This window comes from Pagrus pagrus, assembly GCF_965226575.1.
Source record: "Pagrus pagrus genome assembly, chromosome: 18".
Lineage (NCBI taxonomy): Eukaryota > Metazoa > Chordata > Actinopteri > Spariformes > Sparidae > Pagrus > Pagrus pagrus.
Window position 1 is genome coordinate 6,518,570 of NC_140202.1, and position 26,772 is coordinate 6,545,341.

General features: G+C 40.7%; 1 protein-coding gene across 1 annotated transcript; it reads left to right on the top strand.

The window, feature by feature from the left end:
• The first annotated feature begins 1,435 nt into the window (after window positions 1–1,435).
• apoba (apolipoprotein Ba) lies at window positions 1,436–26,493 on the top strand. Its single transcript, XM_084380721.1, has 29 exons — window positions 1,436–1,522; window positions 2,749–2,790; window positions 3,911–4,023; window positions 4,131–4,252; window positions 5,487–5,634; window positions 6,182–6,334; window positions 6,700–6,824; window positions 6,911–6,987; window positions 7,100–7,556; window positions 7,746–7,890; window positions 8,002–8,148; window positions 8,270–8,481; window positions 9,327–9,522; window positions 9,615–9,785; window positions 9,933–10,136; window positions 10,910–11,077; window positions 11,198–11,403; window positions 11,518–11,697; window positions 12,236–12,366; window positions 12,975–13,185; window positions 13,826–13,998; window positions 14,081–14,256; window positions 14,361–14,482; window positions 14,635–15,008; window positions 15,682–23,259; window positions 23,368–23,479; window positions 24,633–24,665; window positions 24,744–24,930; window positions 25,064–26,493. Exons 1-29 carry the CDS (start codon window positions 1,465–1,467, stop codon window positions 26,219–26,221), a joined length of 13,179 nt encoding a protein of 4,392 aa, XP_084236847.1. The 5' UTR covers window positions 1,436–1,464; the 3' UTR covers window positions 26,222–26,493.
• The last annotated feature ends 279 nt before the right edge of the window (window positions 26,494–26,772 follow it).

Consider the following 26,772-nt stretch of genomic DNA (forward strand, 5'->3'; position numbering starts at 1 on the left):
ACTTGGATCAATATAATCAATTTCCACTGTAGTGTTTGATTTGCCCTTCTGTTTACATTTTAATCAGCCAGTTCCTTTAATGTACAACTAAAGTACATAGGATGAGCCCAGTGTGTTGGTTTGGGCAGCACGTGATAGCAGATACCCTACTTATGATATGTGCGTTTGAAGATGGCTGTAAAAAAAATGCAAGATGGCTTTTTAAATGATTGTTTGCGATGTGGTAATAATAATATGAGATAAGAACCTGGGACCAAAAGCCTTAAACAAAGCCAGATTTCTTCCTCTGTGGCTGTTCTGTGGCTCTGATCACAACTCTCTCTGGCACAGAGTCTGTGTGGTGCGACAGGCAGCTGACCTTCATCCAGTGTGGCTGCAGGATCCCAGGAATCTGACTCGGCACGTCTGGCGGGGAGAAGCCTGAACCAACCATAGGTTTGAAATCTGACGGGGAAAAGAGAGAAAGCAGGTTAACATGACCGGCTCATCAATTAATAGGCGAGCAGAGGTTCTGAGAGGTAGTGAGTCATGGTGGACTGGACCTGGCAAACACATGTGTGAGCTGCATGAGCGAGTCAGTATGACTGCTTCATGTGACGAGCCTCACGCGCTCCAATAAGCAGCATTCTTCTTGGTGCTGTGAGTGTGAGCCTGGCTGGGCAGGGATTTGGTTTATTGATAAGACTGGTGCACACATCACTGAGCCAGTCTTTACATTCAGACATTGCTTTGATTTTACCAAACCTGCTGCTGGGTTCAGACTGAAGCTGCAAGAAAACTGTGTCCAGTTATTTCACTGAAATGCTCATTTCAAGGTGACTGTGTCTTATTGACAGTTAGAAAGTAGAAATGAAGACGATCACACGTGGTCAGAGTTTGAGTGTTTCTAGTGTTTAGGTTAAAATAATGTTGTTGTCTGACTGTAGTTATTGTTTGTCTTTTCTAAAGACTGTTAGGTGGGTTTTGTGGTAATCTGCTCACATCTCCACAGGCAGGATGGAGCTGCTCTATGTGCTCACTGGTCACTACTGAAACCATACGGATGCTCATATAGTTTGATACATTGAATCAAAGCAGGATGAGATTTGTTTCACTCATCAGTAGTCTCTCTATAACCACAGTGATTCTGTTAGTGCCCAAACACAGAGCTGGTTGTTACAGTACCACTGGAGCTGACTAAATACATCTAATTATTTATGCTCAAGTATAGATGGCAACAATATCTCCAGTATCTGGGCTCCTGAGACAGCTCATTTACAAACTGATATTTACTCAGCAGAAACCTTCAGTCACTGTTTGAACTTTGGGACTTTGCTCAGTGTGTATACCTCTGGTACTCAGCAGGGCTGGGTTATAGATGACAGAGGAGAGGGACTTTATAAAAGATGTTGGCAGAGGTCTGGCTTTATTAGTCGAGACTAAGAGGAACCAGAAGAGCACAGAGGAAACCATTTTCTTTAACCCATGATGGGTTACTGCAAGCTGTATCTGTTACTGCTGCTGAGCAGCTACACGTTGGCTCGTAAGTAGAAATCCATGTTCATTCACACTGACTGGATCCGTGCAACATTTAAAAAGCATTTCTGATTAATTATATTTGTGAGGTGGAAACTGTAATGCCTTTTTCTCAGCAGACATGTTGTCTTAGTATGACAAGCACAGCTGTTAACCCTGAAACTGAAAAAGGAATTCAGCAGAATTCATTAAATCATTTACACCTGAGCCAAAGTGTCTTCTGTGAAAAAGACCCACATAGGTGTGATGGTTCCAGGGTGCTGCTGCTTTTCCAGCTGTCATGAGCCAAAATGTGTCTAATTTTAGTTTAATGTACGACAATTTACAGAAGGCATCGTTTGACTCACTTTCTTTAATTGGCGTTTCTTTAACCTCAGTATTACTGCATAGTACTGTATACTGTCATAGGCCTACACACAAGTTTTGGTTAAGAACATACATGGTGTATGTGTTACAGACTCAGTGGGTGTGTTTCAACAGTGTCCACTGACATCCAATCAGCAAGAGAAACAAAAATAAAAGACAGAAGTGAAAAAGAGAGAAGGCAGCAAAGGGTCTGGATCAGGGCCCTCAGTAAGGTTTGACTGGGCCCACCAGATGTTTCTGGAAAAAAACAAATGTAGAAATGTATGAGTGGCTTTTTATGCTACTTTATTTATTGTGAGGTAAGAATCCTCTTTAACTATGTAGGATCCCTAATTATTAATTATTAATAATCTAAATACACAACCGAGAAGACGAGTCAGATCACACCTAGAAAATAGATCACCACAATCTTTTCTGACCTCTGACCTCTCAGAGCTTTCATATGGCACCATTTTACATCTTAACGATACAACAGCTGTTTTCTTTTGGCTGGGTTCCATTTTGGCCTTTGATGGAAAAAAGTTTGGGATCATCTTCTAAGTTTTAAGTCACATGGCACTCAATTAGCTTTTGTCAAATAATAATGGAGCTTGTTTTTTAATGGATATTTGTAATATACTGTTTATACAGTTGACTGAACATTGTACATCTTTCATCAACAGTCTAAACTTGAAAATGATCATTAATGTTATTTTGCTCAGTGTGTTTTTCTCTTGCCTTTACAGGGCAAATTATTGTGTTTTTTTATTATGTTGTTGTTTCATCACCTGAATAATTTGAAATTATAATAATAATTATGAATTTACTCTCATCAAGTTCATATTTTTAAGGTATTGTATGTGATTCTGCACTGTCTTTGTTTTCCAGAGGGAGGCAATGACAATAATGATCAGACTTCAACATGTCACTGTAAGTTGCTGTCTACACATCAGTTACACAACACAACACAACACAACACAACACAACACAACACAACCTTTAAAACCATTTTCTCAGGTTGTAAGTGGCTTCTTTTGCATTAGTACTCTAATAACGCTATTTTGGTGAAAAAAGGAAAAAAGAAGGACACAAAGAGCTTGTATTATACTTTTTAAAGGGTTGGTCAGGCCCCAGACTGATGAAATCACACAAAGTGTGGACTTTGTCAGTTCCTCTGAGGGGCTTGACTGTGTGTGTACCTGGAAAGAGCTGAGTTTGTCTTTACACAGGGTTAGCAGAGTGGTACGTTGTTGCAAACAGACACATTGACCTGCTAACAGATCGATAGCGGCTGTGCTGAACTAATAAACACATGACCTGTTTTCTTGAGATAGCAGCAGGAGCTGATGGACTCTTGCTCCATGCTCTTTATGATTCAGTAACAATAGCTGTTGTTTACTGTAGAGAACATCCAGCTGCCTCCACGTCTGCTGCCAAGTGATGATGTGGAACCTTGACTGTGAACTTAAGCTACAGGAGAAATATCATAGGTTTAATGCAGGTTCTTCAGAGTGCTTAACTGGCTGAATTTTGAGAGAACATTGATATAAAATATAATTTAAAGACAAACAATGAGTACAAGGTGTTCCTGGTTTGAAATAAGTAAAAAAAATAAAATAAATCTACCAATGGATCAATCGAGAATTGTCCAATCGTCTCACTAAAAAGCTGATGTCTAGGTGACTGTGTCTTATAATAACGTGTAATCAGACATATTAAACAAGTAATTAGACAATTACACTTGGTAATGTTTTGAGTTTTGAATAATATTGTTGTCTGATGACTGAATTTTGCATTTGCCTTTTCAAAGATGATTCCACTACAAGTTTATGTGCTGTAGGTTTTATGGTTGTTTGCAAACATAACACGTAACACAGAGCACAGGAAATGAAGTCACTAATACTTGGGGGAAACCAAAATACCAGGCCTCACTGTGTAAATATGCCCCCTGATTTAGAATTAATCTCAGATCCACCCGTGTGTAGGAACACTCATCTTGTGAGATTAAAGAGACTTCATCTAACAATGTAATACCATTATCTTATTGCAGTGGCATCCAGATTCAAGGCCTATAAGAAATATTTGTACCAGTACGACACAAAGAGCATAAATGGTGTGAGCGGCACTTCCGAGCTGAGGAATGGCCCAAAAGTCTCTTGTCAGGTAAGAAACTGTTTACATGTCTCACTTTCTCAGTTCCCTTGATAACAGAATGTTCCCATCTGAGCTCCCTCCCTGTCTCCCCTCTGTCTGCTGCCACATACCTTTAGGTGGAGATCGAAGTCCCTCAGACATGCAGATTCATCATGCACACCAGGGACTGTGCTCTCAGTGAGGAGTCGGTCAACATGCAGGCCCCCAGCTCTGAAGCCTTCAAAGCCGCCATGGAAAAGTTAGTGCAAAACATTCTTCACATGATCTGAGACACATGCATGAACATAAAGTCTCTTTTGTGAGTTAAGGCAAAAACAAGTTTGATTTCTTTGGTGCCCATGTAGAGTCGTGACAAAGCAAACATTAAAGTTTATGCTAGTTTAATCTCAGGCTGTTCCAAAGTCATGTTAGCATCAGACCGAGCCAGGCTAGCTGTTTCATCCCGCGTCCAGTGTTTGTGCTAGGCTAAGCCAACTAGCCACTGGCTCCAGCCTCATGTAGAATCAACAGATATGAGAGTGGTGTCCATCTTCTCAACTTTTGGAAATAAAGTGAAAAGATTTTTGCCAAAACATCAGACTTCCTTTAAATCATTTTCTAACACTCATCTTTACGCAGCTGTTTAATGTAATGATGTATTAGCAAAGATGTATATTTTTCCCTGTGTGTCTTGAGAATACATCAAGCAACTTTATCATGCATTTTAATGTTGTATAAAATGCACCATACTGTCTTCAGCTGTAGCACCTGCTAGTTACCACTCTAGTGACCAAAACAGTTTGATGCTACACATGCGAGTAGAAAGCATTTAAAATGTGGCTGTGACAATTTTAATGAAGGTTTTGGGATTTCTCTTGAAAATGTTATAAAAGAGTAGATGCATTTTACAATTTAATCCGGAGGAAGTTCCCCAGGTCACATATTTGAAGATACGTCAATGGGTTCGATGACTAATTCATAAAAGCTTTGTGGCACAGGCCGTGTTATACTGAACTGTTTTTGCCTAAAAATACATATTTCCTAACATTTCCAATAGAAAATAAATTAACCAAAATATTAAATGAAACATCTAAATTAATGTGACACAGTTAATCACCAACAATGACTTTTTCTTTTTGCTATTTCATGAATTCCTCACACCATTATAAAGTGCCCTGTTGTATCATCAAATGTAATGGAAGCGCTGCAGTTAAAAGATTTAAAGATGATCATGAAAAAATAAAATTTCACTGCTACAGCTCCTCCCTGCCTTTATATCCCACATCCCTTTCTGTTGAGTTCACCTGTTCCTTCCTTAGCTCTTCATTTCGTCCCTTTTCTTTCTCTCCCTCTGTTTCAGTCTCATTTGCCATCTTCTTTTCCTCCTCATGTCATGTTTTCCTTCTTCCACTCTGGTATCCTCTCTTAAAATAAATCCTTCTTGTATAAACACAGTGTGAGCCTGTTGTTTCATGTTTCATGCAAACATCCAGGAACGCTCTGAAGTTCTCTGTGGAGGACGTCACCAGTGTCCAGCTTTACCCCGAGACAGACGAGCCAGTCAACATCCTCAACATCAAGAGAGGAATCATTTCAGCATTCGTGGCGCCTGTCATGGAGGGTGAACAGAGCAGCCGCGTGGTTAGTATCTCCTCTAAAACAAAGAAAAAGGATATAATAATGAGTTATGAATTGAAGAACACATTTAGGTACCAAAATAAAGTGCATCAACATTTCAACACATGCACATCACACCACAAAGCGCCTATACCCAAACAAATTGTATATTCCTTTTCTAGAGACTGCACTCTGCAGCCTGTGTGGTCAACCAATTATTATTTACACAACTGCTTTCCTCAATGTCCAACAGCTAAAAGATCGATTTTCTCTTTGGAAAGAGAGTTTCAACAAGTCAGTTTACTGTTTTAGTCACCTGACTGAACAACATTGTATGAGCCTTGAGCACTGCAGCGTCCTCCACAGCCTGCTCCAGCTTCAATGTCTCTGCTTGTTCACTTTAAAGAATAATCTAACCAGTCAATACAGCTTCTGATAGGGGTGAGCCAACAACAACCAAGCACATCCATTTCCAAGCAACTGAAAAAGTTGGTTGGCAGCGTGGCTTTGTCTTGTGTATTTAAAGCTCTTCATGAGCTAAATGTCTCATTTGCTGTTTGTTCCTTTTCAGAGCACAGTCTACGGCCAGTGTTTAACAGAGTACCTTGAGAACGCCAGGAAAGATATTGTCATAGATGTGTCACTGAACAGAGATCTGTCCCAGTGTGACCAGTTCTACAGCAGGGAACACGCCAATAGCCCCCTGGCCCTGCTGCAAAAGCTGGTGAGACTTTGTCATATGCTTCTGTAGCCTCTGACTGGATACTGTCTTTAATACCATTTTATTGTGTAAAAAAGGGACTGTGTTGTGAATATTTCTGCTAAGACACGATGACATTTAGTTAGCTTCTGAAGGAAACGTCCTCTGTGATTGTAGTTTTAGGAGAGGGAAGGTTGGAATTGACCAGGGAACCACATGAAAACACAGAGGAAGACCTTATCAGACTGTCAATCATTGTACATAGAGTGGTTTACATAATGAAGAAATACTTTTCTATGTCAGTCATTTTGGTTCATTGGTTGCCAAAACTGAAAATAAATGAAGACATTACATTATCTTATATTAGCTTTGTGGATTCCTGTTTCCAGCATCACCCCATGTCTAAGCTGATCACAAGCACTCAAGAGTGCAACTACCGTTTTGATAACAAGGGAAAACACATCACATCGGCCGCGTGCACAGAACAACACCTCTACTTGCCCCTCTCCCATGAGTAAGTCATCATTTGAGTATATATTTATGTGTGTGTATATAGTGCACTGTTATGTCTTTTGCATCAGCTTCTAACCTGCCTTGCAGGGGCAGTGGACTTTCATCTGTGGTGACTCAGGATCTCACCTTTCAGAGCTCTAAAAGGACCAACAACAGAGTATTTGGTGAGTGATCATTTCAAGCATGTCTGCTCTGCCTGGTGTGTGGTGTAGTCTAGTAGTTTTAGTTTCTCTTACTGGGAAACTCTGAATCCCTGCTCAAAATGTGTGTATACAGATGTGAACCGCAGCCAGAGCAGGCCTCTCCACTTTGAAGACCCTGACGATAAAGCTCCAGTCCAGATGAAGGACACTGCTATGAGCACCATGCGGGACCTCCTGGCTTTGGCAGGATCAGACCAGGGTCAGAAGAGAACTGGCCTTTTCCATAAGCTGGTGTCCAGCCTGCGCGCCCTGAGGAACGAAACCCTGAGCCAGACTGTCACTGAGATGTTGGATACGTCAGTTTGGCTCACCTGGCAGGCTTTGCTCCAGTGCGGCACCCCGGAGTGCACCAGTGCCATCCTCCAGGCTACTAGGACCATTGATGGGGTATCACTCGAGGTGGACGCTCTAGTCTACGGGCTGAGTCTACAGGCTAACCCTGATGCTGCACGTGTCCGAGACATGCTCAGCATGGCTCAACGTAAACCTAGCAAGCCAATCATGTATGCTCTAGCCAACACAGTCAAGAAGTAAGTAAAATAGGAATTTTTGGCCTATAAAAAACAGCCTTTTTTTAAATTATATCATTATATATAAACAACCTCTATATTCCTGTTGAGCAAACTTTGTAACTGCTCCAGGTGACCACTAGAGGGAAACAAATGTAACTGATCCAAACCAGAGCATCTCATTATATCTTCTCTGTCTCTGGCTCCTAGGTTCCATACAGGAGAGGTTACTCCGGTGGTCACAGAGGTGTCTCAGTTCATGCTAACACTCTTAAATAGTGGCTTAGGAGCATCCCCTGATCCTCAGTCTGATTATCCCGTGGAGAATAAAGAGATGGCCTTCCGTGTACTCAGGGTACCGATAATCTTTCAAGCATCTTGATTACTGCATTTTCCTCGATTCTGAAATGAGTAAGCTCCTGTAAGGGAATCTGGCTATAATGAATACTTTTTCTCTAACCTCCAGGTTGTTGGTGTCATGGGTCAAGCCATGCAAGCTGTCAGCCCCAGACTGATTGACAGCATTTTGTTGTATGCTCAGGCAAAACACATTTCATTATCAAACCAAAAGGCAGCCATACAGGCCTTTAGGTTGATGGATATCACTGATGAGGTACAATTACTTCATATACACAGTCGTTACTGTACCCTTTGTTATATTTACATTATGCAATCTGCTGCAGTTCTTTCATGGTTGGAGCAACACAGTAATCAACAATTTTGGTCAAATACAGATCAGAAAGATTCTCAAGGAAGTGTACCAGGATGCTCATGACCATGTTGAAAAACGCATAGCAGCCTACCTGATTCTGATGAAGAACCCAGACCGTGCCCTGGTTGAAGACATTGTAGGCAGCTTGGCGAACATGAAAGACGAGCAGCTCAAGAGCTTTGTGGTCTCCCACCTGAACAACATCTACACCTCACACGACCCACAAATCAGTAGGTGAGTAACAGGCTAACAATATAGCTAATTATTTACCCACACAGTGAATGAGTAGTTTAGAAAATAACCCCAAATAGAGTTTAAGTTTATGTCTTCTTTCTTGTCTTAGCACATTTAATTTTCGGCTTTTGTGATAAACCAAAGATTCTGATATGAATCTTATTATAAACAACCCTCAACAGTCCAAAAAGTTTGGACGCTGTAGAAAGCTAATAGCTGAACCTTGACATCAACTCTGACATCCATACTGACAAGCATCCATCATACATCCCCATTCTGGATTTGAAAGGGTTCTCATCTTTGCATCACATATTTGTAACTTAGCTATGTTGAGCCTTAGAAGCTTCATACAAAGTGAGCCAGATAGTTGTAGGAGGAGGCTAAGCTAAGAAAATGCAAATAACGACAGCACGACTGAGAGAAACACACTAACAGCAGCCTGCAGAAAAGACATCCCAACGACACTAATGTAACCGAGCGTCTCGTAGGCAGGTTTAATAAGAAAATCATTAACATTAACATGACATGTTGTTTTCACAAACAACAGCAACTCCTGCCTTACGGTAACTCTAAAGGGAACACACTACCTTCATGTGCTCTCTAGCCAGAGGCCTTTTAAATGAACATTTAAAGATAAACTCCATAGTTTAATATTTCCCTTTATTATTTTGAATTTAGACTGAAGCCAAATGTACAATGAGTAATGAGAACATTATGGGGCATGGAAAATGAAAGAACAGAAACCTTTATCCCACAGCCGCTTTTCGACTTGAGAGAGGACGTAGATATTGTTGTTTTGGCGCTGTGTCATCAAACTAAAACATTTGTTATGTTCCCTCCTCAAGAATCAGAGAGTATGTTGAGTTGGCCTTGACTGAAAATCTACCACCCACAAATGGCATGTCCCAGAACTATAGGATGGAGTCTCCCCTGGGCTCAGCAAAGAGCAACATCATCTTCGATGGCTGGGACACATTACCCAAGGAAGTGATGCTGGAAACAACACTGAAGGTTTTTGACTACAACTATGACATCTTTGAGGTATGTCTTTAATTGCATTCTTGTTATATCCAATCAAAACCAAAACAATTGCTTTGTAAAAGGTTTTTAAACATTCAATCACCCCCTTCAAGGTTGGTGTTGAGGGAACAGGATTTCAACCAACAATCGATGCTCTCTTTGGAGAAAGGGGCTTCTTCCCAGACTCCATCTCCAAAGTTATGTACTGGGCAGGTGACCAAGCCCAGATTCTCAGACAGATTTTGGACAGAATGGCCCCCGACTCAGACAGAATGAGGAGACAGGTGAAATCATTTTTGGAAACGTAATGTGCTTGTTTATGCTATGAATAAAACCCTGCCTCGCAAAGTAGGGAAACTACATGTTACTGGCTGTAGAAGGTTCACTGCACATGCATGGTCAGGAACTAATACATGCAATTGTCTTTCCAGGTCCCAGAGGATCTTCTGAAAGATATAGCAGATAATGTGAAGAAGCTCATGGATGATGTGGGTCGTTCTGATGCCCCTGAAGCCACTGCCTATCTTCGACTTCTGGGAAACGAGATAGGATACATGAAGCTCGGTGACATGAGACATATGGCTGAGACTCTCTTCATGTACTTCAATTTTTACACCAGGATTCTGCCTGCCCAGGTCAGATCTATAATTTCCTGACATGAACTTTGCAAGAGAAAAAAAAAAAAACTAGGTAAAAAAGTACACAAGTTAGCTGCAGATGTATGTGTGGTCAGTTTCAGCTAATCTAAGAAGTGAACTAGTAACCCCCAGTCTCCCCTGAGATGCTTAGAGATTGCGCAATTTTGAGAGTTGTTGAGAAACTTAAAAACTTTGTGAAATGGCTACAGCAAATTCTAAATCATGAGGGCCTTCTTGTTAGTTTGGCATTAAATGCAAAACATTAAAGCTGTTTCTTTCCAAGTTCATTTGTAAGAAACAACCACAATTTGAAGGTAGCCCCAAAACTATGAGGGCAGTATAACTACTTCCTGCCACTGACTGCACTTTCTGCTGCAGCTATCTTTGGCCTGGGGGGGGGGGTGACCCCGATTCCAAAAGACCGCCATTCCGATGGTCCGCCATTCCGACCAGGTTATGGTTAAGGTTAGGGTTTCAGGTTCGGAATGGCGATCTTTTTTCAAAAAAAGGGCCGGCATTCCGAAACATGAAAGTGAACGTTCGGAATGGCGACCCTTCGGAATGGTGACCTGTCACCCTTTGGCTGTAGTGGCTAGCTGCTGTTAGCAAGTAGCCTTGTTAGCTGTAGAGCTCAGTGGGTGTATTAGCTGCGGGCTCAGTCCACAAATTGATAGTGGACTTCCATGATGTCAGTGGCCATGGATTAAAGAGATTTGCAACTTAACTCCAAGTGATATATTCACTCACCCTGTTTATTTTCTCTCCAACAGGCCTTTTTGGCATTGACATCTAGCACTGAAAATGAAGTCTTTGCCCACTACATCTTCATGGAGAATGCCTTTTCTCTACCCACTGCCTCTGGCTTCCCTCTGAAGTTTTCACTGGCCGGTGTGGTTGCACCTGGTGCCAAAGGAGGCCTGACTTACTCACCTGCTAATGTAAGACTAAGTTAGCCTTACTTCATCTTAGTTTACATGTGAAATGAAATTATAATTGTACATATCAGTCTCCTGTGAATTTCTGTTGACAGCTATGTTGTTGTTTTCTTCCTCTTGCAGACTGAATTGTCCTTTATGCCTTCAGTTGGGCTAGAATTCATCACCCAAATGGGTGTGCACATTCCAGACTTTGTAGAGGCTGTGATTGAGATGCACACTAACATGCATCATGAGAGCTCCCTCAATGCTAAGGTCACCATGAGCAAGAACCAGATAAGACTGTCCATGCCTGCTCCTAAGTCAAATACTCAGTTGCTCAGCTTCAGGTAAGTGCCACATATGTTACATGACACAAAACACTTGTCAACTCAGTGGTTTGTGAGTGTCATGCTGATCCCTCTCACCACTTCTTAACTCTCCTCTCTCTTTTTGAAATACAGCAACAAGGTGCTGTCAATCGCCTCTGGTCAAACCCAAATAGTTCCATCCCTGATGGAGGACCGGACTAACTCAGCTGACTGCCAGCCCCTAATCAGTGGTCTGAAATTATGCACAATAATGCGTTACTCCAATGCTACTTCCTTGGACGCAGCTCCGTACCCCTTGACTGGAGAAACCAGGTAGCAAATCAAACTTGAAACCCAATGGTAGAGTCTTCTTGATTTGAGTTTTTTGATTTAGGAAGGTTCTATGGAGGGCGGCAGGGATAATGTATTTTTGTAGGCTAACCCAGATGTTAGCATCGCCCTGGTTCCCTTCACAAAAAGTAAATGGAATTTTTTTTATTGTATTTCAGATTATTGCAGAAAATAACCTCAAGTTTATGATACCAGACAAGCTTCACAGATGAACAACACTTTTATGATCATGAAGTAAAAGCTATAAAACAACTACATTGCTGTTACATGACTTTAGAATCACCACCACAAGCTTCCTACTACACTATCGATACACACACACTATACTATGAATTGATCAATCTACAAGTTGGACAGTTACCGTAGATTTCAAATAGTTCGCAACTCAAGTCGGCCTGTTACGGCATGTATGGTTGATATTTTAATTATCCTAATCCAGCACTCTATTGTTTTAATGTACCAGATAGTTAACAGATTTAACCTAAGAGTCAGATTAAATGAAACCTCTGTTGTTTTTCAGGTTTGCGGTTGAAATCCAGCCCACGGGAGAAGTTTCAGAGTATACTGCCACCATCACTGGTGAAACACTCAGGGAGGGTAAAAAGGGTCGTCATAAAGTTGAGTCTCTGAAGCTAACCCTGAAGGCAGAAGGTACTGTTATAAGATAATGTGTGTATATGTGTGTTTGTGTGCATGTAAAAATATATGGGGCAGCCCCTCTATATCCATATCAGACAACTGACAATTTACAACCATTGCCAGTGTTGAGTACCCATGGAAGTAGTGTGTTCTTTATGAAGTGAGGTGGAAAATAATGTTGTGGAGGTTGGAGTGGTGGATGGGTGAGATTGTGTTTCGTGACAACTGTTAATAATGTTTACCTTTTAATTAACAACAACTACAGTGTCTCCTTATCTTAATCAAGGGTTGTAGTCGTCTAACCATAACCATACCTCAAACATTTTTTTTTTTTTTCCATAATCACCATCTTTCCACCACCTTGACAATTTCATTGCAGCCATATGCAGATGTTAAAGAAAGAAAATTAAAAAAAATTAAAAAACAAATGAGGGAATAATTAAATGTTGTCACAAGTTAGGGCCAATATTATATCCATGCACCCTTAATAGTATATTAAGTGCATACAGTATATCACTTCTGACAATGATATGGTCACTTTTCTGATTGTATTTTGAAGCCACCAGTTGCAATTGCTCTGGAGATAAACATTGACCAAGTTCAATTTCTGCTGTTACTAGGTGACGATTCATCAGAAGTCTCTGCATCTCTAAAATACAACCACAATAAGAACATTGTCACCTCTGAGGTCGTCATACCTGACTATGATGTGGAAGCAGGTATCAAGCTGGCCGTAACTGACAGTGATTTCAAAGGGAAGAAGATGCGTGGTATCACTATTGATGTCACTAACAAGAACATCCCACAGTTGACTCTCGTTGGACGTACAAGGTGCATAGTTCTATACACAAATCTTCTGCTTGCTTATGACAGACAGGGAATCAGTGGATGAGAAACATCCTGGGAAATGCAAATAATTAAAGGTCCAATATTGTGATGATTTTAAGGTTAATACTTTCATTTTGAATGTCTACAAGAAAACGTTTAAATACTTAATTGTTTAAAACATACTTCATCTTTCTCACACTGTCCTTTGCTGTGGCACCTCTCTTCACCATCTGTCTGAATGCTTCGTTTAGTGCCTGTTTCTTTAAGGCCTCCCTCATGAAAAGCCTAGTCTGCTCTGATTGGTCAACTCTCATCGGCCTGACTAAGCATCGTCCGCCTGGACTGCTGTTTTTGCAACCACTGCCCTGCTGAGGGCGTGGCTGTGGACGATGACTGTATAGCTCTGCTATAACAACCTTATCGAAGTCCTAACGGCTCTTTCAAGGGAACAGTGTGTGAATACGGGCGGCGCATTTCTCTGTGGATCGAGCATTTTTATATATATTATATATTTTTTATATTTTTATTTTCACAGCAACTGTACAAGCAACTAGACCTGCTTCATAATTGAATCAGACAAGAAATCTCTGGGATCTTTTAACAGAGTTTCTTACCAACCTACATGTCCTTGTTTTAAATGTAGACTTGACATGATGAAGGATGCTATGCTGCAACTTCAGATTATTATTCCCTCTCTGAAAACGGATGCGTCTGTCACTGCCACCCTGAAGAAGGATGAGGATGTGCTCATGGACCTAGAGACAGTCATCAGCCTCCCTGAAACATCCTACCAACAGAAAGCTGCCCTCAAATACGGTAACTGTCAGCCATCAGTCACATCTTCAGCACAGAAGACAGATTTAGAGCATTCATTTATTTATATATTTTCTCTTTACAGATGATGACAAGTTTGAACTGGAACTGAAATCAGACCTGACTTCAGAGATTCAGAAACTGATCCCGAATGTAGAGGATCATCACAGGCAGCTGCAACAGCTCATTGATAATATCCTGGACCAGCAAGTGGCCATGACTGATATGAAATACCGTCACATTGTAACCAAAGGAATTGAGGTAGCGCTTTTAAATTTGACACTGTGTTGGTAACTCTGAGGGCTTTCAAGCTTTACGATTTTTGTTTGAAGTGAAATGTATTTTATCTTCATGTAACCCTGAAGGCAGGTAATATATGGCTGGACAAACTGACAGCACGCATCCCCTATCTTGCAAACCTGCGAAGTAAGAGGAGCATCTCAGATCTCACTTTGCCAGCCTTGCCTGAGAAACTATTTCTGCAGTCGTAAGTGCTTGATACAGTGGTTAAGGACATTACTTCCTTTCAAATTTTACTGGGCATAAATTGTAACTCAACAGTTTAGAAACACAAGTTGTGCCTTCCTCTGATTTCCTGTTCATTTTCATTTTTAAAAACATTTTTTTTTACCTCAACAGTGACAGCCTGTTCCGATACCAGTTCAACAAGGAAAAAATGGCGATCTCCCTTCCTCTTCCACTTGGAGGCAAAAAGTCAGAAGAACTGAACATCCCAACCACTCTGTCTGTTCCTCTTATAGATTTACCACAGATAGGCCTTTATATCCCCGCCAATAACTATCGACTCCCATCATTCACTATACCGCTTTCATTGGATTTCACCGCCCCCCTTCTTGGTCTCGCTGAAGCATCCACCAAGATTAACAGTAACCTCTACAGCTGGGAAGGCTCCATTTCAGGGGGCAACAACACTGTTGATGTCCCCAGCTACATTGTACAGTACAAGACCATGGCCCAGTCACCTTTCAACCTACTATCATACAAGTTTGAAGGTAAACATCTTCATAAAACTCCATTTCTTTAAGCTTCAATTTGTGATTCAGTTGATTGTTGAGTCTCATTCCCAACTCATCAAATACTGACACTTTGAGTTGGTAGGTCGTGCCAGCCACCAACCCAAAGCAGAAGTATGAAACAAGTTTGGAATGACATAATGAATAATCCTGTCATGACTTGGGGTTACTGTGTAGCTTCTCTCCTGTGCTTGGTGCCATTTTTTTTTCTACATGAGATGTATCCGAGTCCTTAGAGGAAGCTATATTCCTAGTCATTCATGTAGACAACAGACTAAGGGGAGGCACAGGGAGATAACTTCCAGACCGACTCCACCCTCACCTCAGACTCAGACTCTCACATTCCATGAACAAAGCCCTGTGTGCCCTGTCTGCTTTTGGGTCCAACAAAGATTCAATCGTTACAAATCTAACTCAAAGAATGTGGTATGTTGGTTAAGATATTTTGTTTATTACTGATACTTGGTCAAAAAATGCATTTTTATTCAAAATTAGGCATCTTCTATCTGGAAAAATGAGATCTGGAGCATATGGTTATAAACAGAGATTTTAATGCAGCAGTAAAGCATGTGTTCATCAGAGCTTATTCTACATATTTGCCTGTGCTACCACTATACTAATAATGGTATAATTTCTTTACATCTGTTTCAAGGAATCGGGATGATGTCAGGAAGAGCTGACGATAATCTCAAGTATCAACTCGAGAGTTCTTTCAGCCATGGCCTGATTGATGCAAGCGTCAGTGTCTCAGAAATGTTAAGAGTTACAAACAAATTGCATGCAAAAGCCAACTATAAGATTGATGCCTCCAGCCCGGTGGGCCTGCAAGCCTCTCTCCACTACTCTGCTCAGTCAACTTCGACTCTAGATTCCGATGAAGTCTCAGGAGATGGCACCGTAGATGGATTGCTTAATATAGGTTCATTCTACACCAATACCTCCTACACCCACAGCTACAACCTGCGGCCACTAGATAGAGAAGGAAGAGGAGAATCAACTCTATACTTCAACTCGCCGTTCATCCAAGTTCACAACATGATCAACGGAGTCTATGCAAACTCCGAGTTGAACATTGTTTCCAAAACCAATGCCCAAAACGACATCCTCAGGCATGTAGCAGAGCTCAGGTATAAAGATGCACAACTGATCCTGAAATGCACCGCTGTTGCCACAGCCATGGGTAAATCACTAAACAACCAAGTTGAGCTTGGTATGTCAAGCCATATGGGCCTCCTGAGAATTGAGTCAAAGGCAGATGATGACACAAATATGGCATACTCCCTTATAACAGGATCCCTGGATTCAAATGGGCTTGAGGTAAACTCTGAAGCTTCTGTCACCTTAGACACAGGTAGTCGTGGAATGCACAAAGCTGCTGTGATGGTTGGCAGAAATGGTCTTACCACAAGTGGAATTAACAGCATTCAGTGCAGCCCTGTCACAGTGGAGAATATCTTCAATGGTGCCATAGACATCAACGGAGCAATCCTGTCCTCTAGCACCAAAGCAATGGCTGAGGAGAGCAGAGGAGAGCTGAACATCGAGAGTAAAATCACGGCTGCCGAAGCTTCTTTGTATGGTGACCTCAAGGGCCATGCGTACGATGCAACCACAAGAAACGACGTGAATATTGTACTGAACCGAAGGGCTCTGACCTTTACTGGCAACACCATGGGAACACTGAATCAGATGAATACAGAAAATAGCCACACTCTGACCCTTACTCTGTGGACCCTGGCCCTCCGCTCCAAGACCAACAACTTCATCTGTGAAGATGTGCATTACAAGCAAGACACCAAGGTTGATATGAAGCCATTTGTTTTGTCATTTGATATGGCAAATGCCTTAAGGTTTAATGATGTCAATTTGAACAGCGAAGGCCACATGAAGCTGAAGCCTATTAAGGTCGATCTGAGTGGAAGTATGATGGGTGCTTATGGAGAAGAAAACAACATGAAAAATACCTTTGAACTCACCTATGAGGATATGGCTGGTACAATGAAATACAGCACATCTGGGAAATTAATGGATGCCCAGATAAGTCACAACTGTGAACTTGAGTTTGCTGGACTTTCCTCCAAGTCAAACTGTGAAACAGGAATAAATTCTGAGCCTCTACGCTTTGACAGCACCATTCGTACCATGGCTCTGCCTTTCAGCCTCACTGTTGATGCCCTTGTCAATAGTGATGGAGAAATTTATCTAAAAGGGAAGCACACCGGGCAGCTGTATAGCAAATTGTTGGTTAAAGCTGAGCCCCTAGCTCTTGCATACTCACATGACAGCAGGGTATCAACCATGCATATGCTTCCAAGTGGGGAGTCTTCCACTAATATAGACAACAAATTTGAAGGTCTCCTGACACCAAGTGACCAAGCTCTGACCTGGACAGTAAAATCTAAACTGAATGATCATGCTTATAACCAGGACATCAGTACGTACAATCATCCTGAGAATATTGGATTTGAGTTTTCAGGAGTAATGTTAACAGACATTTTCAGCAAATTAGGCAGAAACAATAGATCACAACCAGAACTACAAGAATTCAGTATAGCTGGTGTCCTCAAGTACGACAAGAACAGTGACTGCCATATCATTGAGATCCCATTCATCGAGAGCTTTCCTGCTGCTTTTGAGCAGCTCAAGAACACACTTGTACAAGCCTTAGAATCACTTCAACAGTTCATCAACAATTTAGATATTAATCAGTTAATCACTGACCTTAGAGCTAAGTTAGACCGGCTACCTATTCAAGTGAGTGATTTAATGCGAGAAATTGACTTGGAGAACAAAATGAATCAAGTTAAAGCGAAACTTGATTATTTGATTGACGAGTTTGCTGTAACAATGGATGACATAGAGGTTGCAATGAAGAACTTGATGGACAACTTGGAAAATACGGTGATGGACATTGCCACTCAAATTAGAGACCTCATCCTGACAGTCAGAGACTATGTCAAGGATGGACACCTTGCTGACAGGATAACAAATGTACTTTCACAAATTGAAAGTCAGCTTCTGGCCTTTGACAAGAAGTATGAAATCAAGCAGTCACTCATCAAAGCACTTGATGCCATTGAGGACATCATCAGACAGATTGATTTCCAGAAGCTCACAGAAAGTAGTGCTGCATGGCTGCGGGAGCTTGATTCTGAATATTTAATCTTGGAAAAAATCAAAGACAAACTCTTTCAAATGAAACAGTTAATTGAGAACTTTGACATCAGCATGTTTTTCCAAGATGTAAAGGATTACCTTCTCTCTATTGATTTGGCTACGTATGTTGAGCAGCTATCATATAAAATCCCTTCTTCAGAGATAGCAAAAGTGATTGAATCTATGAGAGAGGTTATTGTCAACTGGATTGACGAATATGAAATCCCCAACAAACTCAATACAGTATATTTCTACATAAGGGATCTACTTTTAAAATACAATCTTTATGATAAATTAAAAGAATTAATGGATCAGGTAGTCATTCTCATCGATGAATTCAAAATTGTTGAGACTGTGCAGTCAATGGTAGATGCTCTGAAATCCATCAACTTTGAGTTTGCTTATGATAAAATTATGCAGTTTCTGGGCGATCTGACAAGTAAACTCAGCGCATTTGACTTTAAGAAAGGCATTGATTACCTTAATCAACAAATTTCTTCCATGCTTAAGTCAATGAAGGAATTTGACTACAGTGCATTTGTTGAAGAAACCAACAAGAAGATTGCTGAATTTACAAACTATATCAATGAACAGATTAAAACATATGAGCTTGTGCAAAAAATTGAGGCAGTTAGGGAATTTTTCAGAGAGATCCAAAATTCTATCTTCACATATCTGGAGGAACTCAAAAACACAAAGGTGGCTGATGCTCTAACAAAACTGAAAAAAGTGATTGACACTACATTTTACAATGACATCAAGCTGAAAATGAAGGATATCCTTGACGACATGAAACAAAGAATCCTTGACATGGATATCAGAGATGAAATTTACATTTACCTCCAAAGAGCAAGTGATTCCTACAGCAATATAGTTGCCTACATTTCTGTGCAGTTCAACCAGCTGATAGAGAAGATAAAAAAAGTGGCCAAGGACAGCAAGATCATCAGTGAGATGAAGCAAGCTGTAGATGGAGTTCTTGAAGCACTGAAAAGAGCTGAGATCAAAGTTCCCACTTTTATCATACCTCTCACTGACCTTGCCATTCCAGCATTTACAATCGACCTGAACAAACTGCAGGAGATCAGCATCCCAGCTCAATTTTCCATCCCTGAGATCACCATCCTCAACACCTACAGGATTCCTGCCTTTACCATAGATTTTGAGGAGATCAAAGCAAATATAGTTGCAATCATAGATGACATCAAAGAATTTGAGATCCAAACACCTGACCCTGAGGAAATCTTTGGTGATCTAAAAGTTCTCTACCTATCTGAACTACCAGATCTCACCTTCCCAGAGATAAAGCTTTCAGAAATAACATTTCCTGCCATCAACATCCCCACATTAAATCTGGAGGATTTTGAAATCACAATGCTTCCAATCCCAGAGATCAAATTGCCTGAGGTTCCCACTGACATTTGCATCCCTGTTTTTGGCAAACTCCATGGAGAATTTAGACTGAACTCCCCACAGTATACTCTTGTAACTACAGGGAAGATTGAGAACTCAACATCCACACCAAAAAACCCACAGTTTACAGCCACTATTAATTCTAATGCCAGATCACCCTTGGAGCCCCTTGAATACACCTTTGAAGCCACTGCTCAGTTGGAAGCTCCAAGAATGAAGAAGTTGCTATTCACAGAAATGGCAAAACTGACACATATGGCTTTCTCCATTGATCACGAAGGATCCTTGACACTTACTGGCAATGCTGCTGAGGCTTCTGCTAAGACTACTATCAAGGCAACAACCCAAATGTACACAGCAGCCTTGATCAACAATATTGCCCTTACATTGAATAGTGGAATATCTGCAGCCATAGACACAACCTATGAGCACAACTTAGAGATCCCATCAATTGAAACATCAAGTCAGGCAACGATGAAACAGAATGTAGCAGCCACAATGGAATCTGGCAGAATTACTGTGACCAGTGAAACTACTGGTAATGGAAAGTGGTCAATTCAAGACTATGCTGATGAAGGTACACACATAAGCAACGTAGAATTCAGCATCAATTTTGGAACTGCCAGGTTAACTTTTGCAGGAGAAACAGCATGTAAGGCCTTGATGTCAAAGCAAACACTGACTGCTGAATCAGTGATCTTAAGCCATATCACTGTTGAAGGAAGATGTGAAACTGAAATTCCATCTTACACGAAGAGTGTTATGGTTTTAACAGGAGAGGCTCATGTTGGGGACTTGAAAGTTGAACTGACAGCTTCTCATGATGCTGAGTTCACTGGAAATCTAATTGGATCCGTGGCCAACTTGTTTGAATTCAAGGTCCATCCATTTGAAATTGTGCTCAATGTTAAGAATAAAGTAAACTCAAGGATTTTTTTCCCCCTGAAACTCACTGGTAAGGTGGATCTCCAGCATGATTGTGGTGTCATACTTAATTCTGAGAAGCAGAGTACTTATTGCTCTGCTTTGGCAAGATTCAACCAGTACAAGTACAATCATGACTTTGCAGCAGAAAACAATGGAATGGAGATCTTCTTTCACTCATCAGCTAATGGAGAGGCTAATCTAGACTTTTTGACTGTTCCTCTCTCTATCCCGGAAGTAACCATACCTTATCTCGAAATTAAAATACCTGGGCTCAGAGACCTCTCTTTATGGGAACATGCTGGATTCAAAACCTTTCTTATATCTCCCCAACAGTCATTCGACGTGAATCTGAGGCTTCATTACTACAAGAATCCTGATGCACACAGCATTGATTTGCACCTTGAGCCAATCTACAATGCAATCAGTGACAATGCCATCATCATCCAGGCTCAATTTGAACAATGTAGAGACAAAGTAGTGGCACTTCTTAAAGATTCATACAACGAAGCAAAGTCACAGTATATCAAACACAAAATTGACACTTCTAGCCTGCCACCTCGAATCTTCACTGTCCCTGGATACAACATACCAATGTTAAACATTGAAGTTTCTGCTTTCAGGGCTGAGATGCCGGCATTCAGCTACTTTGTTCCCAAGGAGGTCAGCACACCAAGCTTTAAAGTTCCAGCATTGGGTTTCTCTGTACCATCCTATACCCTTGTGCTACCATCTTTGACATTACCTGTCATCCACGTTCCAGAAACATTAAGTGAAATACAGTTGCCCATGTTCACACTACCAGCCATTCAGAACAACATTGTGATTCCAGCCATGGGTAACATTACTTATGACTTCTCCTTCAAATCCAATGTGATTACCTTAAATGCTAATGCTGGCCTTTACAACCAGTCTGACATTGTTGCTCGGTTTGGCGCTTCCTCAACATCTGTGTTTGACATTTTGAATGGAAAAATTGATGGCACAACCAGTTTGACAAGAAAGAGAGGAATAAAACTGGCCACCACAGTGTCCCTAGAGCATAACAATGTGGAAGCAAACCATGAATGTGCTGTTAGTCTTACTAAAAGGAGCATGGAAGCATCTGTAGCCAATGCTGCAAAAATCAATCTACCCTTCCTCAATCTAGAATTAAATCAGGAACTTACTGGAAATACCAAGACCAAGCCAAATGTTGTCTCCAAGAAAACACTAAAATACATGTTTAACATTCCTATGATTGAGTCTGTAGGCAAAGGAAACCTGGATATGAACTGGGCACTGGAAGCACTTTCCTCATACGTGTCACTGGAGACCACTACTCAAGGAAAGTCAGACATAACAATAATGGACAGCTGTAACTTTGCTGGTGATGTAGAAAACATGGTGACATTCTATCTAAATGCTAATGGCCTGCGTTCAACTGTCATAACTGCCCTAAACTCAAACATTGACAAACAGGAGAAACAGAAACGAAGCTCTAACAATAACATCATTCATTTTGACTTGAATAAGAACTTGGCTCTTGAGGTCTCCTTGCGACGTTTATTTGCATCAGTAGATTACACGAGCAATAACAATATTGATTTTGCATCTTTCAATACAAATGGTAAGCAAATTGTTAAAGGAGAATTAGATTTTGTTCCTTTAACAACCTTCACGACTACTTTGAACATTGATGCAAGTCAGCCAAGTAGTTTGGGTCATGCTGGACTCATTCAAAGCATCAACCTTTCCATCGGCTCAGCAAAGCAGTCTTTAACCTGGAGTGGTAAGGAACAGCTGGCATCTTTCATCCATGCTTGTGATTTACTCGTGTCCAATGTTGAATCTGAAATACGCATGGACTTGACGGAGTCAGTGGAAGGCCACCTAGCTTTCTTGAAGTCAATTAAGCTTCCTGTATATCAGAGGACCCTCTGGGATGTGCTCAAGTTTGATCAGGCCACAAGTATGGACGACTTACAATTCCTTAACATCTCCTCCAGCATTGTATACACAAAGACAATGGATGGCCAGGATTATACAATACCAACCAAACTTTTTGATTCTGGTACCACTTTTAGCATCCCTGAGATTAGCATTGCATTGCCTTCTTGGGTGAAAGAAATTCCAGATTCCATAAGGAACATAGACATGCGGTTTGAAAACCCTGATATCCCTGATCATATCACTCTTCCTCTCGTAATTTCAGTTCCAGCCTTTGATGTGCCATTTACCAACTTGCATGTGGAACCCTTTGCAATTGACCCTAAGAATCTTCACATTCCTACGGTGATCACCACCACAGCCTTTGAAATCATGCTGCCTGGCTTGCCAATAATGTCAGTGCCCAGTTACGATATTGAAACAGAGTATCTGCAAGGGAAAATGTCATTAATTTCATTCAAGATGCCACAGTATGAAATCGCAGTCTCATCTTTCACACTACCAAAATCCTTTACCATTGGAGAGCACACAATCAGTCTTGATGAAATCACAAGTCAGTTTTCGAACTTTGAACTTCCAACCATTGTCATTCCTGAGCAAAAAATTGAGATCCCTGAAATTGCCCTACATCTGCCTTCAAGTGTGTTCATCCCAGCTTTTGGAGCCCTGAGTGCCACTCTGAAGGTTTCCTCCCCTATTTATAATGTGTCAACAACTGCCGACCTGGAGAAAAAGGACTCGATGCTCGTAACTTCACTGAATTCCATCTGCACCTCCACCATAATATTCTTGGAATATGATCTTTCTGGTAAGAGTGGCACACACGCAACTTTATTTGATACAACAATATTCTGTAAATTACTAGATTGAGGACATTGCAAGTTATTTAATATGTATTTTGCTTATGTTCCCCCAGCCAGTGCAACTTTTGGATTTGATAATGGAGTACTCAGTTTAAATGGAATGTGCAACTTGATTCATAGTGATGTAAATGTCAACTGGCAGCATGTTTTGGCACAAAACCTGAGGTAAGTGTGAGAGAATGTTTTGTCTTTATTCAATTTGATTAATTTTCTTATTCTATTCTTTTAATATCTATATGGTAGAATATTTCTGCCATACAAATAAAAAAAGAAGTTTGTTGTGATATTAAAAATACTCAGGTGGTCAACATAATTATATCATAATGCTGTTTATCAGATATTTTTTAAATTTCATAATTCTATCTCATTAATTTGAACAAGTTAGTTGACTTACTAACTAGGTCAAATTGGATGGCTATCCAATCTCAAAAAAAGCAAAGAGTCAACGCATCCAAGAAGCATTTTAGATGGAATCAGACGTGTTCTATCCAGATATCGTAAAGTTGTAAAAGCATCTGTCTCTGCAAGACAAAAGCTACAGTATACACCTCCTGAGAGTCAGCCATGTGTGTGGCCTCCAATGATGTTCCTATGATGATGGCAATGGAAGTTACACTTAAATCAGCTCGTTCTCTCTGTCACTTCATGGGTAGTTTTTACCTAGCTAGCTAAATTGTTATTTTTGTTATTAAACTGCTGAAGATGTTGTTGAACATGTTACTCCTTTTTTTATGTTTTTGTTACCAGTCACCAAACAGCTTCTGGTGCATTACCACCACCATCTGGACTGGAGGACAGTTAACCCTGATTTTCATGTAGCACAGGAAAAACAAAACAGATTGCAAAAAGATTTGGGATGTGGCCAACATAGATGAGTATATCTGGCTATGAGTAAATTAAAGTGTTGTGAATCATATCTGGATTTAATCTGTATATGAAGTACTTGAAATGATAAGTGTAAACAGGACACCAGACACCTTTTATTTTAGGATCAAAATGATGGGCCTCAGGGCAGTGACTTGGTAGAGCAGGCATCCCAATTACAGAGGCTGCATTCTCGCCACAGCTGCCAGGGTTTCATATCTGATCTGCAGCCCGGAAAAGGGCCAAAATAATGATAATAATAAAAAAGTAAAACTATTGGCCAAAACTTGCGGGTCAGGAGAGCTGTCACAGCTGCTCAAGTAACAAGAATCCTTATCTTGAGCAGGAGCTCCGGTTGGTGTTGTTACAAGCTAATGTATGTATGCTTGGTTGAGCAAGATAACTGACTTCCTGTAGCCTAATATATAGTTGTTGTTTTTTTTTTTTTTCTCAGGATGAAGCGCCAAATCCCAGTGACTGATACAGTGTAAGTTTTTATACCCAAAGCCTGCTTTACTGCATACTTGAAAGGTTCTCTACTAACAACAGTTTTTCTGTTTCAAAGGGGATCTCGTCATACTCTTAATGTGGACATCACCAGCCCAACATTTTTCGATGTAATCATCCGCCTTGCTTCCCACAAAGATGGCATCACTGCATCTATGTCTTCACCGTCATCTGGTTTCCTTGGATTGCATCTTCAGCGGAGGTCTGCGTCACAGTTGTATGGAAAACTGTTCAGTCGCTACCTGGTAAGACTCTTTTATGTGCATAGTGTTGTCAACAGCAAACCATTCTAAAATCTACAATTGGATTGATTCTGTATGTATGCAACTTGACACTGTTCTTACCACTGTTCTTCTAAATGTCTTCCCTCAACTTCAGTCTGCTCCTGAAAAGGATACTGATGTTTTCACTGCCAAAGCCACACTTAGAAACTCTGAGAAGTTGATCTTACAGACGTCATGGAATTGGGACTTCCTCCATGATGTGACTGAAGGGACCAAGGACAGGATTCCTGCTATGACCGATGCTGTGCTCAAGTTCATTAATAAGTATCACACGGCCCACTTTGGCTTTGATCTCAACCGTGGTGGCATGAAGCTGAAAAACACAGTTTCCAATATTATAGAGAGGGCCTATCATGAATATTCACTGCCAGATCCAATCAAATACATTGGTGAACAAGGACAAGTCATGTACAGGAGGGCTTCTGACACCTTGATGTCCATGAGAATGCAGACTGTTATAGACAGGTTGGCTCACGAGGCTAGACTAATCTTGACATACATTGAAGATAAGATTAATGCCTTGTTAGATGCAGCCAGACAGTTTTTGAGGTACAGAGAGTTTACAGTGCCCGGTTCTGAAGAGAAGCTCTCGATCGCGGAGATGTTCCAGCGAGCTCATTCGTCCATATCAGTAGCCACTGACAGGGCGCCCGAAAGGTTTATCAGCCTCATGAAGAAGAAATCTAATTACATCATGGAAATGGAGTTCACCATTCCTGGAACTGATGTTGCCGTTAATGGAAATGAGATCATGGATAAACTGGAGTCTTCTAAGAGATTTGTTTCTGATCAGCTGGAACGTTCAGTGCTCATGTTATTCAATGTGCTTCGCAAGACAGTTGATGACCTCGTCGAGGTGATTATTGAGAAAGGCGATGAGATCATCACCTACCTACAAGATAGAAACATGGAAATTGCTCCACAAGTTGATGCCATCCATGCAGAGGTTTTGCAACACATTGAGGAGGCAAAGATATCTGTGGCTGAATATAAAGACCTTACAAAACGGAAGATTCAAGTGGCATATAATGCTTTAAATATGGAGCGTGTAAATAATGATACCAAGGAGCTTATCAGTATTTTTCAGTCACACCTCTATGGAGGACTTAATGAGGCTGTAGATCTTATGAGAAGGACTTCCGAGAGCACAGCACCATACCTTAAAGTGAGCAATAGAAAGATGGACGTTGAAATTCCTTTACCCTTCCGTTGGAAGTCTTTTAACGAATGGCCGAAGCACTCCAGGCGCTGAATCATGCTGCTCTCGATGAAGTGGTTTCGTTATGGCTGAACAAATTTTCTGTCTGTGTGAAAAAAGATTACTTTTTGTTTGATGAAAAAAGAAACTTCTTAAATGTTGTATAAACTTCATTTGAGTTGAAACAAGTTATTCTGATGTGAGATTTATATCACTGTGTCCTACCGATATTTTGCATGTAAGTTAGACGTTGAAACTATACTGAATGTAATTTTTGTGTTTGTTATACTGCCTCAACATTTTCTAATTAAAATAATTAACCAGAAGCCTTTGGGTATCTTTCATACCGAGCATTATGACTAGCTAAGGTGGTCTTTATAATAGTGGTGAGACACTGATTGACACATAATTTCATATATATGAGATATTGTAATATCCAAATGACTCATCCTTTGCAATTGCTAATTTTCATTTTTTTCCCCGATGCTCTGGCACAGGGGCTTTCAAAGTGGGAGATGGGTGGTTTCCCCGGGGGGTTTCAAACTACTTTAATAAATGGAAGTGAAAAATATTCTGTAAAGTAGATTAAATTGGTTACATTTATC

What these genes read in the sequence shown, in the direction of transcription:
- apoba (XM_084380721.1), top strand. Translation starts at nt 1,465, where the DNA reads ATGATGGGTTACTGCAAGCTGTATCTGTTACTGCTGCTGAGCAGCTAC. An exon ending in TCAGACTTCAACATGTCACT is followed by an intron (nt 2,791 to 3,910) that starts GTAAGTTGCTGT and finishes ATCTTATTGCAG; the next exon opens with TGGCATCCAGATTCAAGGCC. An exon ending in CTTGGAATATGATCTTTCTG is followed by an intron (nt 23,260 to 23,367) that starts GTAAGAGTGGCA and finishes ATGTTCCCCCAG; the next exon opens with CCAGTGCAACTTTTGGATTT.